Consider the following 13,967-nt stretch of genomic DNA (forward strand, 5'->3'; position numbering starts at 1 on the left):
ACAAAATGTATTATATATTTCTAAAAATAATTCTATATATTTCTTTTAAAATTTTATACAAACACAAAAATTATCAGAATTAATTCAACTTAGTAAATAAATTAATTTCTATCATTTTTTTATGTGGGACCCATCAATAATAAGTATTTATATTAAAATGAATATGTGTGTTAAATCAAAAGGAAAGTGTTAATATAATAAATATATGGTATATATATATGCAACATATATTAAGATTCAAATCCATATGAATTTCATTTAAAACCTTTTCTATTAACATGATCTATTTACTATTAACCAAAACCACGACGCTTGTGTTAATCACATAATCAAACAAAAAATACAGCGTATCCGTTTATACGGTGAATCATCTATCAAGTTACAGTGACGAAATACTGGTGGTGTCTTGAATAGTTCTGAAACCTTAATGCACATCGCACGAAGAGACGATCATGACACCACCCATTGACTAAGCAACGCTTTCGAGCATAACAACCTTTGGACACATTAGTTTACTGTGATTTGATTTCTTATCTACACCAACACTTCCAAACCAACAGCTCTCACATTTGAACAATTCAAGGAGACATCAGAATTTTCCAGCGCTTCCTGACAATGCATCCTGAAGTGGATAATGAAGTGATCCAAAACTCATCTGAGTTAACTAATTCATCATCGTCATTTCGGTGCCAACTCCAAAATGCATGAGTTGAGTTCACAATCTTCAGTTCCCCGTGACCAAAGCTTGCTTCCCTGAAAACTGACCATTCTGGCTTTGGGTTAAAAAATCTGCAAGTTTGGATCCAAGTAAATAAATATGGATATGATTGATCAGTCACAAGGTAACGTATCAAGCAATTAACAAGTGTACCTTTGAGCTAAACCTTCCCTGTTACCCCCATCTCCAATGGTTATGTGCACAGGTCCGCAAGGATCTACTCTTCCATTAAAGACCCGCGTCTAGTATAATGCATACATGTGGATTGAGCAAAGAATGCCATTATGTCATATAAATATCATAGAAATTACACAATGCCTAGAGCTACAGTTTACCATTCTCTCGTAAGCATGCACATGGCCTGCGATAAATATGTCTACCCCAGCAGAATAAAGCAACGACTCCATGGAAGCCATCATGGCTTCTCCTTCGCCTTGATGCGCCCAGTTGCTGTTATACCATGGTGCATGTAATAGAACTAGTAGCCACGGTGTCTTTTCCCTGTCTACCTTGGCAAGATCAGCCTGCAAAAACCAAACAAAACTCTTGGGCTGCTGGACAACATAATAGGTTTAGAAAGGTAATGCAAACCGACAAACAGCGAAGTCAAACATTCAAGATCAAAGTACAAGTTCAGATAACAAAAGATTTAAACATGTTTGCTCTTCAGAAGCATACTAATTATGCATGATAACTGGGCTGAAATATTTCAATCTGTACATCCTATAATGAGATTTAAATAGAAAAAAAAACCCATAGATTAGTTCAAAAAGTCATTTCCAATATCAATAACTACAATTAAGAAGATGAATTTGCAGGCTGCAAAAGGACTCTGAAATCCAAAATATCCAAGTCAATTATAAAAACACATTGTGAAGTAGTTACTATGCATGCAGGTATAATTAATATTATACAGGCAAAGCTACTATGCAATATTATTAAAGCACGCAAAACCTCATGGATTTCATGAAGTCATGTTCCATGTTGCTGTGAATGAAATCCTTCCTAAATTTCTGCTCACTAATTCCATTCACATATTGAAAATTGAATAAGTATTGATTTCCATATAATAAACAATAAAATTAACACAAAACATTATTATTTTTAAAAAAGATACAATATAAATTATTTACATATTTAAAATTATAAAATTTGAAAGTTAGTTAAGTTTTCCAAAATAGTAACTTTTTAAATATTAATGTGATGAATTAATTTTAAAATTTTATAGATTTAGATATATAATTTCAATATTATTGTAGGAAAAATATTAACACGTTGAAGTGATTTTAAATCAAAATTATTGATTATTTCTGAAACAGAAAGCTAAAATTATTGATGATATACAAAGAACTAAATAACAATTATTTTATCTTAATTTGATAAAATTTAATATTTTTAATCAATATAAAAACTCTAAAGAAAATTACAAAAAAGTATTTTTAAAATTAAATTTCAACCATTGAAATTCCATCAAGAAATTATTAGATATTGGTTAATTGTAAAAATATTGAAAAATTAAATTGATTTAAAATTTAGTGTTAATATTTATTTTCATCAGTTTAACTTTTTAATTGTATGGTATTTATAAAATTTGTAATGCATTCTTCAATTGATGATCCTATTTTAATAGTTCATATTAACACAGTGAAAAACTACTAAAAAAGAATTGCTAATTATTACTATGGATGAGTGAAGTATTAAGTGTTCGGAGTGAAAACTTGAGTGACAATAAAACTAAACACTGACTGACCTTTAACCAAGCATATTGTTCTGAATTCTCATCATAATCTGTGTAAGAACCAAGCATGATAATGTGAGCCCCTGCCACCTCAAATGAGTAATACAGATTGGATGTTGAACCACTCTCTTGATATGGCATCTTCCACCTTGCGTTATATGCTTGAAATCTCGATTCAAAAAACAAAATACTCTCCTTCTCATGGTTTCCTTCAGTCACCATCCATGGTCTAGTACTAGCAAGTGGCTGCACCAATGTTCCAAAAGAATCCCACAAATGCTGCTGGTAGTCGGCATAGGAGAGATCCCCAGGAAGAAGATGCAGATCATATTTGCATTGACTTATGTGATCTAGAGTTGATTTTGTCCAGCCTGTTTGACCAAGGTCACCAACAACCGCAAACGTTATGGGAAACTCGGCAGGTGGGGTCTTAAGCTGGAACTCTGGACCTTGTTCCCCACATTGGTAGAAGTAAGTCGTGTTACTCTCAAGGGGCCCAATAACAACATGATGAATCTTCCCTGAATTATAAAATAAATATTTGTATGATGTACTCTCCCCTTGAGATGAGGAAGTGTACTCTCCTGGTGACGTTCCATACTTGACTATAGATGGAGAAGATTTGTTATCAGTGATCCATGTTATTCGCATGTGATTCATCCCTGCCAAAGAGATATGAACCTACAAAGGTAAAAGATTTTTACTGGTCAAAAAAATTAATCAAGGAGAGAAGAAAAAATTATAGATTTTTATAATGAAATATCCTGAAAAATATAATTTTAGAGACTAAAAAATATGATATTTTTAAGCGTTATTGAATTGTTCATAGTATTAGAGCAAATGAGATTAAAGAAAGATTGAAAAAAATAAAGGCAGGCAAAATGTATGTTAGTATGATATTCCTATTGAAGTTTGGAAAGTTTAGGAGCTCAAAATTTAATTTGTTTAGTAAAAATATTACACAAGTTTTACAATTAAAAATGTGATATGAATGGATGAAAAAAAAATAGCAGCAATTTAATAATGATAGCACACAATACAATTCTAATAATAGAAAAATTAAGTTAAGAAGAAATACTTTAGAACTTTGGGAAAGAATAATTGAGAGGAGAATAAGAGAAGAAATAATAAAATTTCAAAATACAAATTTGATTTTAAACCTTACTAAAAATAATCTATAGGAGAGCCCAGTCTAGCACATGAAAGAAGTTGAAATTTCTTTTGCTAGGCCTTATGAGTTACCATTATTACATTCTGGTTTGCAATAAGAAAAAATTGGTATAGACAGAAGATCCATCCTTTTATGAATAATAACACACAGTCCAACAAGTTGGGTGAACAACCAAAATGTAAAATATAGAACAAAGAAGCAGAATTTCAAGATAGTTTTTATTTGAAGGGTTTTGGAAAAGAAAGGAATTTTAAAAAATTACATCAATATGATAAAAGGACATCTATAATAATTTAGTTTCTAGTGCACTTATCTTTTTTCAGATTACAACTAGATGAGCTTTTTATTATCACTCATATTCAGAATAAACTACCTTGGTGTGTTTCAAGCTCAGATTATGTAAGAAATTTTACAAATTGAAGGTTTTAACTTGAGCCTATAAAATTAAATATATGAGAAGTAAGAAATAAGATAATAGTTAATATGGATAAAGAAGAGAATCCTACAAGTAAAAATAATTGGCCCAAGTAGTTGGAGTTTAACATGTCCTTGTTGGTGTAGTTGTGCAGGGAACAATGATATCCTCCCACACAGCAATTTTTAGAACATTTATCCAAGTACAAATTTTCTGTGACTAAAATTAAGCCGAGTAGGATGAAATCAAACCAAAAAGATTTAGTCTACATTTGCTATACTCTAGATCAAAGAAAGGAAATTCCTCTATTGAAACTCTGAACTAAACATGCAGGCCTTCAAAGTATGGATTGAAAATTATTGATTACTACGTGTCCCTGGAGAAAAGGGAGCCTTTTATTTTACTTTTTAAAATTTATTGTATCTATTTGCCGCTGAATCCTAGCATTCCAAACCCTAGCAATGCATGTACCAATTTTACTTGGACATTGCTTAACAAAAGGCCTTTCTCTACATCAGTTAAAATATCAAAAGTGTAATCTAAAAGCCCTAGAAACAAAGCCCATTTCGATCATTCAATATTCACCTTGCGCAAACGAACATCAATAATACAAGTGAAAAGAAGTGGCAAACTTTAGCCATCAATTAAAAATCCTCTCAAGGAAATGAAGCTAAAGACGAAGTGCAGCAGGAGTTCAGGAAAGCTAAAGGCAATAAACTAAAGCTCCTCCGAAAAAGAGAGAATAATCTGAAGCAGAACAAATCAGTCCTACAATCACCTGTTGCGGATCGGAGGAGCGCACAGGCCTCCACGGAAGGCTTAGGGTTTCGCGGGGCAGCGGCCGGACATAGTCCTCACCGCTCCGGCCTCCGATCGCCGACGGACACAAGAAAACGAGAAGAATCGTCGCCCCAATAAACTCCATCTGCCAGTCCACTTCTGGTCTCCGTCGTCCCGGATCTTCAATAGGATCATTTTCCAAAAAACTCCAACAATTAACCATTTTTAAAAAGATCTCCTATATATTTTTTAATTAAAATATTTTATCTTCAACACGATTAAATATAAAAAAATAAAAAAATCTCCACATGCAAGATTCAGCATATCTATGTAGTCCAACAGAAACAGATAAATAAACATCCCTAAGATTCATGATGAATATTATCACTTCGGGATTTAATTTTACATGTATCGTATAAATTGTTGATGAATCACATCATGAAAAAGTCAATTGAATTCCAGAGATCATCAGAAAAGTCAACTCAGAGAATCCCAAGAAGCATGGAAGATTGGCACACAAACAACAAAGTCAAGCCACCTCCTACACACAGAAACACTCACAGAGAAAAGGATGCAAGGTTGAAAATCTACAATAGTAGGCTAAATTAATATGAGTCGAAGTCTAAAAGATAATATTCATCAAGTGGTATAAACTATTGATTCATTATGCCAACCATCTGAAGAAATTTGGTGCTGGATATGATGGAAGCAATCATGCCTTTGAAAACGACTTTAGATCGAACTTTGTAGCGTGTGTAAATAACTGAATAAGCACTGGAAATGGATGAAAAATAATTATGTTCAGTAACTATGAAGCTGTCACTTGAAGCCGCACTGAAGTATCCAAAACAGAGCAAATATCTCAATCAATAATTGAGAGAAGGCAAAGACGTTTAGATTCTGTTCAGTGTGGTTGTTATCAGAAATTCAATATACAGAATTGAAGTTTTTTTTGTTCCTCAGGATGAAATATACACACAATAATTAGAGAAGCTTGTGACATATTGAGGGAGAAAAAGGCTTAATATGCAAGCTGAAGAAGTGATTGCATAATTTTAAGCAAACTCTGGGACAGCAGTTATGTCTCAAGGCCAAGAGGATGATGAAGATAGTATTTGATGATAAGATCTAGATAATCTAAAGAAGATTCTTGCACGGGCTAATGGAACTAAGGGAGATATTATAATGTCAATATGTAATAACAAAAGATGGTCGTCAAGGTTTTCTTTATGGCACTGATACTCTGGTTGAAACTAATCATTTCTCACTCAATTAGATTCCTTTATGTGCTTCAGAGGAAGATCACAAACTGAACACTTCTCCTGATTCATACCTTGTGTTTACAGCAAAACTTCCAATAAGGGAATTTTATAGACTTACATCACTTAATCTACTATCTACACAACATCAAAACTGGAGAAATGGATGAACAAAACTTAAATCTCATTCTACATGCATAATCATCTTCAGCGATAAGATAACTCTGCGACCTCCGGTATGGTGCGCAACTTCGGCCTCCAATGCTTTTCCAGCTCTTCCAGTCTCCCCGGCTCACCGACGAGGCCGGCGAGAACCCGGCGCAGCGGCAACCTCTGCGCGTCCGCCTGGCGGAGCAGCTCCTCCAACTCCTTCTTGCTGATCCTGATCCTGACCTCCGTCGATCCCTCGAGCTTCTTCTTAGCATTCTTTGATGCTGCCTCCTCCTTTTGAAGCCCCCAGCCGTCGTCCTCCTCGTCGTCGACCCATGTCACCGGCTCCTGCAGGGCGATACAGTTGCCCATCTCTTGTCTAATTAGAATTGGTGATTTCTTTTGGATTTGTTTCCCTTTGTTTGTTCTTTTCTTTTCTGAAGCGATAAGAACAATGCGGCAGGGTGCATTTATAGCAACAGGGAGAATGTGAATTAATGCAGTGCGATGGCGGAAGCGAAACGAGAAGAGGACAAATGTATTCGGGACGTAGGAAACGGACGTCGAGGATTAGCTGGAAGCTCGCCGTGTCCGATGGCGAAGGGTGCCAGATCTGCTCGGAACCTGCGGGTTCAGCCTCTGTGGGGACGGCGCCTGCAGACCGACACGGTGTGAACGCGGCGCCGAGAAGAATCTAGATGTTGGATTACAAAAAACACGGCGCGTACGCACGTGGGATTTGTGGAGAATCCCGTCGGCGGGACGATTATGCCCTCTCATATCACGTGTTTGTTCGAATACTTTCTATGGTTATCCTTCTTCGAGATTAGAAGAATAGTGTACATAAAAAAAATAAAGAATAATCCCTACGATATTAATATGTCTTAATTATATAATTCATTTGATTAACTTAGACAATTAGACTTGTTTCTTTGAACGACTGAATCCGTGTAATCTATTATGTTTGTCAACTACTTCTCCTTGCTCGCTAAGTCAACTAAACTCGCTAACTGATTAGATCCCCAGTTTAGACGAATAACTATAAGATATACTTAATCTAATTACAAAACAGACAGCAGTGATTCTTTTTCGTTAATTTATATATTTCTCCTAATATTTTTAATTAATTATTTATGTGTCGGCATTACGCTATAACGTGCCGCAAAAATGACAGCAAAGATGACAAAGAGTTGCAGGTTTAAATATACAACAATAATTATCATTTTTTTTCTTTTTCTTTTTGCATATCGTGATCATAGAATAATACAAAGAAATAAAGCCACGTAAAGCTGATTCAATGACGATGTCATGATTGGTTAATTTAATTAGGAGCAAAGATAAAAAAAGAAAAAACCAATCATTATTTTAATTAGAAGAAAAAAAATCTCCATAAACAATAAAAGAAAAAAAAAAAAAGAGAACTCGCAACCAGAAGAGAAAGGAGATCAGATTTCTTTGAATGAAACTTGTATTTCTATTGTGATTTTAATATAATTTCTAATGGTCGTAATCAGCGATTCTTGTCATTACTTGACTTTGCCAATTCAAGTTTATATATTCATTCTGCAATAAAATAGTTTTTCAGATGTGTAACGTAGATAAGTGTATAGCTGCAGAAGGAAGCAGGAACCTACATTCGCTAATTATCTCTGTCCAAATCGAAAAGCAGATCGAAGCATGAGAAATGCGTGGCTGATTAGTTGGCATGACAAGGATACTAATCTTTCAGCTTTCAAGATGTAGCGAGTGATACTGCTGTATTTTCTGTTTATGTGATCCACCGGCCGCTTGAGTTCGTCGTAGAGTTCTTGATATCAATAGCGTTACTGTCGAATTCTGGATACACTTTAGAAACAATAATTCAATATTTTTCGCTATTAGAGCATCTGATATAAGTATGCCCCAAGAATTAATGGCAGTGCATGGACTCCCTCTTCAAGACGCAATTTGAGAATTTGGAGAAGAAGACGAAGATTAATTTAGCACGAGCTTAGCTTACTCGCACTACGTTCTTTGCCATTACTGAATATTGATCTCAAACTAGTTGGCATAGTTTATGCATGTAGTCGTTTGGATTGAGTGGAGGTAAAATAGAGTTTCCAATTAATAAGTTGTAATCCGAGTGAAATCAATGCTTGCGTGAAAAGGGAGTTGAGCAAAGATATAGCCATATAGATGTGCTTTTGGATCCCTTTCCCTACCTTCTCCAAGTCTCCTTCGCGAGCTTCTCCACCAGTTGTCCCTCTTTCCATCCTCCGCCACACTATTTGGGCTGCTGGCAACCTCTCTCATCTCATCCCATCCCATCCCATCCCATCTGTGGTCTTGCTTCTATTTCAATTTCCTCGCATTATCCTCCTCTTTTCTCTCCTTGAGACTTATGATCCACTCACGATTACGTGACGACAACTGCTGAACGGAGTTAATTATAAAGGAAGGAGAGGCCACTGTCTTCCACGTTATCCGCTGTTGGACGATCCACAAAAAAGTAAATTTTTTTTTCCTAATAGGAAAGCCCCCCCTTTTTTGCCCTTTATTATTGACTTGGAACGCTGTCTTGAGCACTGACGCACCAGCCTAGGTCGTAAAACAGCCCCCAACAGCCCCCTGAGGTGCTCTCTCATCCATCATTCAGGTGCATAATCCAATCGCATGTGAATGACTTGTGATTCTTTGGGTAAAGGAAGGATTTTGATGGATTTTTTTAGGGTTTCGAATCGAGGGAAGTATCGATTTTCAGTGTTCGGATGCCTAGTCGTGTCGAAGGATTTGTTTTCGAATGTTTGATGATGGCTCCTTAGGGTTCTAACTGAGACGAGTCTTTGTTTTGTCTATGAAGAGGATGTCGCCGAAGCCGCTGGACTACGAGTCGCTGAATGAGAATGTTAAAAAGGTTGCATATGCCGTCAGAGGGGAGCTTTACCTGCGGGCTTCGGAGCTGCAGAAGGAGGGGAAGAAGGTTGTGATGTTCTCTCATACGCAAATTTCTTTGATTGTGCCACAACATGATTAACTACTCATGAATCGCGCTGAGTGATTTGAGTTAAATAGAATAAATTTTGTCGAAAGAGATTCTTATTTCGATTCCTGAAAGATCTGACTTTGATTGTTTTTTTAATTCTTTTTGTTATCTGGTTGAGTATATCTTCCTGGGTTATTTAGCATTGTATATGTTTGCTTTATTGCTTCTATCAAGATATGAAGTGCACGTATGCCTTTGATTCTTGTTATTGTTAATTTGTTGGGATGCCACTTGTGAGATTAAAATTTAAGGTTATAATACCGTACTCACCTTGCAATTTATTCTTCAGAAACAAGATACAAAGTTGGACTTACTTTTCATGAGAATAGATCTTTTTGTTGTTTGCAGATTATTTTCACAAATGTCGGAAACCCTCATGCTCTCGGACAGAAGCCACTAACATACCCCCGTCAGGTTTTCATTGTCTCTTCATTCTTCTTAAAAATTAGTTGTATCAAAGTGTTGATCATTCTTCTCTATTGCTTGACTTGAGGAACTCAGTGAGAATGATTATCTTCACAAGTCACAAATTCCTTATACATTGAGCAATTTCTCCTTCTCTGTGTTCCCTGATATGATGAGACATTTACCATTAGATTTCTCCTTTTGTTCTTTAATGGTGTCCTTTTTTTTTTTTTTTTGCTATACTATTCTGCAGGTGGTAGCATTGTGCCAAGCTCCATTTCTATTGGATGACCCTAATGTTGGGCTTTTATTCCCAGCAGATGTCATTGCAAGAGCTAAACACTATCTTTCATTGACTTCGGGTGGTTTAGGTATTCACATATTCCTACAATTTTCAACTCGCAGTCTGCTTCAACCTTTTCATTTTGATGCAATCTGTTTCTCAAACTAAACTGCTTTGCAACTTGCTTCCTCTTGTTAATGGTGATCTGGAAAAGAAATGTTTGCTGTACTTGTTTGTGCATTTGCAACCTAAGCAAATTTTGTGTTGGCCTTTTCATAACGTTTGTGTCATATTCTGGTTTTTAGTCGGATCTTTATATGTAACAAACCCAAAACATCATCTGCAGGCCTTGTTATTTTTTTCATGTTGATGAGTAAATATTGCTTTAGTCATTCTGATAAGAATCTCAACTTTCTTTCGAGCAATCAGGTGCATATAGTGATTCTCGAGGACTTCCTGGAATTAGGAAAGAAATTGCAGAGTTCATTGAAAGGCGTGATGGTTATCCTAGGTAACACATGACAACCTAATGACTAATTCTATTCGAACTAAAGTAGATAATATATGAAGTTTAGCAAAGCTCCCTGTACCCTTCTGCAGTGATCCAGAGCTTATATATCTAACAGATGGAGCCAGTAAAGGTGTTATGCAGATCTTGAATACTTTAATCAGAAATGAGAAGGATGGTGTACGATTCTTATCCAATGTCTTCCTCAAGAAAATTTCAAAATAGAAATTTAATAAACATTTTTCAGCTACGCAATTGCTTATGCAGTTTTCTGCTATAAGATTAGGATTTAACGATTCTGTATTTGTAGATTTTGGTTCCAGTTCCACAATACCCTCTGTACTCTGCTGCAATATCCTTGTATGGTGGGTCTCTCGTGCCATATTATTTAGTAGAGGAGGCTAACTGGGGGCTTGACATTAATCATATCCGCCAATCAGTTGCAGCAGCTCGATTAAAAGGAATTACTGTAAGTGCATTGAATTTACATAAAGTTACATAGTTTATCTCTAAGTGATCACAAGAACTTAACTTACTCTTGACATAAATAAACATACTCTTGATATTAGTGATGGTTAATATACTACTTAACTTCATTAAGAATGGCATCTTTCAAGGATCAATTCTTTCTGTTTAACTTTTGTTTGAATTGAGATTGCTATCATCTAGTTTTGATACTATCTTTAGCATAGTAATCTCATGTGTGATGCCTTTTCACTTATCTATAGTATTTCATTATCCTATTATCTACACAGGTTCGAGCTTTGGTTATTATAAATCCTGGTAACCCCACTGGGCAATGCTTAAGTGAAGCCAATCTAAGAGAACTGTTGAAATTTTGTTATCAAGAAAACTTGGTCCTGCTTGCTGATGAAGTTTATCAACAAAACATATATCAGGATGAGCGGCCCTTCATAAGTGCAAAAAAAGTAAGAATCTTAACATGTTTACATGAGTTCATTTGTTAATCTGCGTTCTTTTTGGATCTGTAAACAATTCAATACTTCCAGATATTGGCAGACATAGGCCCGCCAATTAGCAAAGAGGTCCAACTTGTGTCTTTCCACACAGTGTCAAAAGGATACTGGGGAGAATGTGGTCAGCGTGGTGGATACTTTGAAATGACTAACCTTCCTGCTAAGGTACATTCTCTCTCATTTGTTGCTAATCTGTACTGTTTAATGTTTTACTAAAACATCCATGAAACTACTGTCCATTTACTTCTTGAAATCGTACGAACAACTTACTATCTCAATTTTTAATAGGTTTGGCTTATTAATACCACAAGATTGTTCTTGGAGTGTAAAAATGTAATCAGATTTCTAAGCCTTGCCAGCTTGAGTAAATGATTAATTACATAATCATTTCAATGATTTCTTGGTCTGCTTTCATTAAAAAAAAATGAATACCTGATAGTCTTTAGTTCCAATATGGCAGCTTTTGCATGTCATAGAAGAATAATATATTCAGAATTTTAAAATTTATCAAATAGATCATTTAGTTCATACAGCAACTAAGTAGGAACTCATTATCAATGCAGCTCTATGATAAGTTGGTATATGTATTTAATCAGAATTTATCATTACATGTTTCCGAGGAGTTAATTATTTTTCTCATTTAGTTAACAAAGTCATAAGCTCTCCATCTTTGTCTGTGTATCAGATTCTTCTGCTAATTTTGCTCCATAATACGTAAAATTCTGGACAATGTTTCACATGCTGAAATCTTTGACAGACTGTAGAAGAGATCTACAAGGTTGCATCGGTATCGCTGAGTCCAAATGTTCCTGGCCAGATCTTTGTAAGCTTAAGCTTATGTTTGACTTGGTTCCATAAAAGCACACCCTCTTATTGCATATGTTGCTTTTATTTTTTCAGTTGGGCCTGATGGTTAATCCCCCCAAACCAGGAGATATCTCTTATCTGAAGTTCGCTGCTGAAAGGTATGAATATTTGTAAAGCAATTGGTTCCAAGACCATCTCGCTTCTAGTTCGAAGATATTCTTGATTCATCTTCCAGTACATATGCACGTAACTCTTGTTCATATCTTATGAAATTTTTATCAAAACCAAACTTAATTTTTAATGTGTTATCTACTATCTACAACTAATTTTGATTACGGATTCCTACTGTTACATTGGCTGTACAAATGTAGTGTCTAATAGTGTTTTTCATCATGGTGCATCCAGTAAGGCAATCCTCGAATCCCTGAGGAAAAGAGCCCATATAATGACTGATGGGTTTAATAGTTGCAGAAATGTCGTTTGCAACTTTACAGAAGGTACTATTACTCAAATTCTTTCAACGTGTGTGTATTTACCACCTTAATTTGCACGAACGATATTGCCCGCTAATGCCGAAGGAATGATTTAGGAGCCATGTATTCTTTTCCACAAATACGGTTACCTCCGAAAGCTATTGAAGCTGCTCGAAAGGCTGGTAAGGTTCCTGATGTTTTCTATTGCCTCAAGCTCTTGGAAGCAACAGGAATCTCCACAGTTCCAGGCTCAGGCTTCGGCCAAAAAGAAGGGTATATATTATCAAACCATCTTCTATGCTTATTCCATTGTTTTCTCGAGCTTGTCTAGAGCCAAGTTGAACTATGAATCACTGATCCCAAAGAAGTTCGTGTGTTGTTTAAACTTCATCGAAATTTGCTCGAAAGGTTGTTTCAGTTGTTTACAAAATTGAATGTTTCCCTGTAATTTACGCACATTTTCCTTCGCGACAGGGTTTTCCATCTAAGGACAACCATCTTGCCTGCTGAGGAAGACATGCCTGCTATCATGAACAGTTTCAAGAAGTTCAATGATGAGTTCATGGAGCAATATGAAGATTACAGAGGCTACTCCAGAATGTGAAAGGCTTTTGAAATTGGGCACCTAAAGATACTCTACTAGTTCAAGGGAAAGAAAAGGAATACTTGTGTCTCTCATCAAGCTATCTGCTTTGCAAAATTTGGTGGCTCTCAAGTTTAAATAAGACTAATTGTTTGTAAAGATAAATTTATCATCTGAAAATCCTTTTTATGTTACTGATTCAGTAAGAATCAGGTGAATGAAATAGATAGCACAATACTGCTTATTCTACTAATAATGACTTTAATTAGTTTAGTTTTCTGATGGATGATTCTCTTTAAGTAATATCAAAGAATGGTATACATGTGAGCAGTGGGAATAAAAGATATCAAAAATATGAAAGCAATCATGTACTCAATCTCTCGAATCAAATCTAGTGGCAGATCTCCAAAGAAGTTGGAATAAATCTCTTGAATATATATATAGATTTGCTGATCGGGAAACTTGCCCAACTCCTATGCTATCGAATATTTGGGCCCCAGAAAAGCTCTTTCTATTTTGGACAAAATTACAAAGAAAATAAGTTAATGCATGACATCTCACGTGGCCCTCACGTGTCTGATCGTTACTTGACGTGTTAATTTCCGAAGCATCTCGAGTCACGTGATTCCCACGTGATTTCTTGTTCAGTTCCCAACTTTGGCCCCGAATGGCGTAGAG

The 13,967-nt window shown here is 35.6% G+C and overlaps 3 protein-coding genes across 5 annotated transcripts; 1 reads left to right on the forward strand and 2 right to left on the reverse strand.

The window, feature by feature from the left end:
* Window positions 1-286: 286 nt before the first annotated feature.
* LOC141839260 (purple acid phosphatase 18) lies at window positions 287-4,998 on the reverse strand. Its single transcript, XM_074726972.1, has 5 exons — window positions 4,821-4,998; window positions 2,469-3,137; window positions 1,054-1,242; window positions 872-960; window positions 287-789 (listed from the first exon to the last, which is right to left on the reverse strand). The coding sequence occupies exons 1-5, from the start codon at window positions 4,965-4,967 to the stop codon at window positions 579-581; spliced, it is 1,305 nt and encodes a 434-aa protein (XP_074583073.1). The 5' UTR covers window positions 4,968-4,998; the 3' UTR covers window positions 287-578.
* A 1,068-nt stretch (window positions 4,999-6,066) lies between these two features.
* Window positions 6,067-6,692, reverse strand: LOC141839261 (uncharacterized). Its single transcript, XM_074726973.1, has one exon. The coding sequence runs from the start codon at window positions 6,601-6,603 to the stop codon at window positions 6,289-6,291; it is 315 nt and encodes a 104-aa protein (XP_074583074.1). The 5' UTR covers window positions 6,604-6,692; the 3' UTR covers window positions 6,067-6,288.
* A 2,009-nt stretch (window positions 6,693-8,701) lies between these two features.
* LOC141839291 (glutamate--glyoxylate aminotransferase 2) lies at window positions 8,702-13,571 on the forward strand. Of its 3 annotated transcripts, none has more exons than XM_074727007.1 (14): window positions 8,702-8,866; window positions 9,071-9,190; window positions 9,602-9,667; window positions 9,912-10,029; window positions 10,371-10,452; window positions 10,542-10,629; window positions 10,760-10,918; window positions 11,205-11,378; window positions 11,460-11,591; window positions 12,184-12,249; window positions 12,327-12,391; window positions 12,639-12,730; window positions 12,823-12,979; window positions 13,181-13,571. In XM_074727007.1, exons 2-14 carry the CDS (start codon window positions 9,074-9,076, stop codon window positions 13,308-13,310), a joined length of 1,446 nt encoding a protein of 481 aa, XP_074583108.1. In that variant the 5' UTR covers window positions 8,702-8,866; window positions 9,071-9,073; the 3' UTR covers window positions 13,311-13,571. The 3 variants fall into 3 exon arrangements, with proteins under 3 accessions (XP_074583108.1, XP_074583109.1, XP_074583107.1); XM_074727008.1 differs by lacking the exon at window positions 8,702-8,866 and adding an exon at window positions 8,892-8,908; XM_074727006.1 differs by lacking the exon at window positions 8,702-8,866 and having other exon boundaries at window positions 9,065-9,190.
* The last annotated feature ends 396 nt before the right edge of the window (window positions 13,572-13,967 follow it).

Source organism: Curcuma longa, chromosome 11 (assembly GCF_044706935.1).
Source record: "Curcuma longa cultivar G26 ecotype Majalengka, Jawa Barat chromosome 11, ITB_CL_G26_1.1, whole genome shotgun sequence".
NCBI classification, from domain to species: Eukaryota; Viridiplantae; Streptophyta; class Magnoliopsida; order Zingiberales; family Zingiberaceae; genus Curcuma; species Curcuma longa.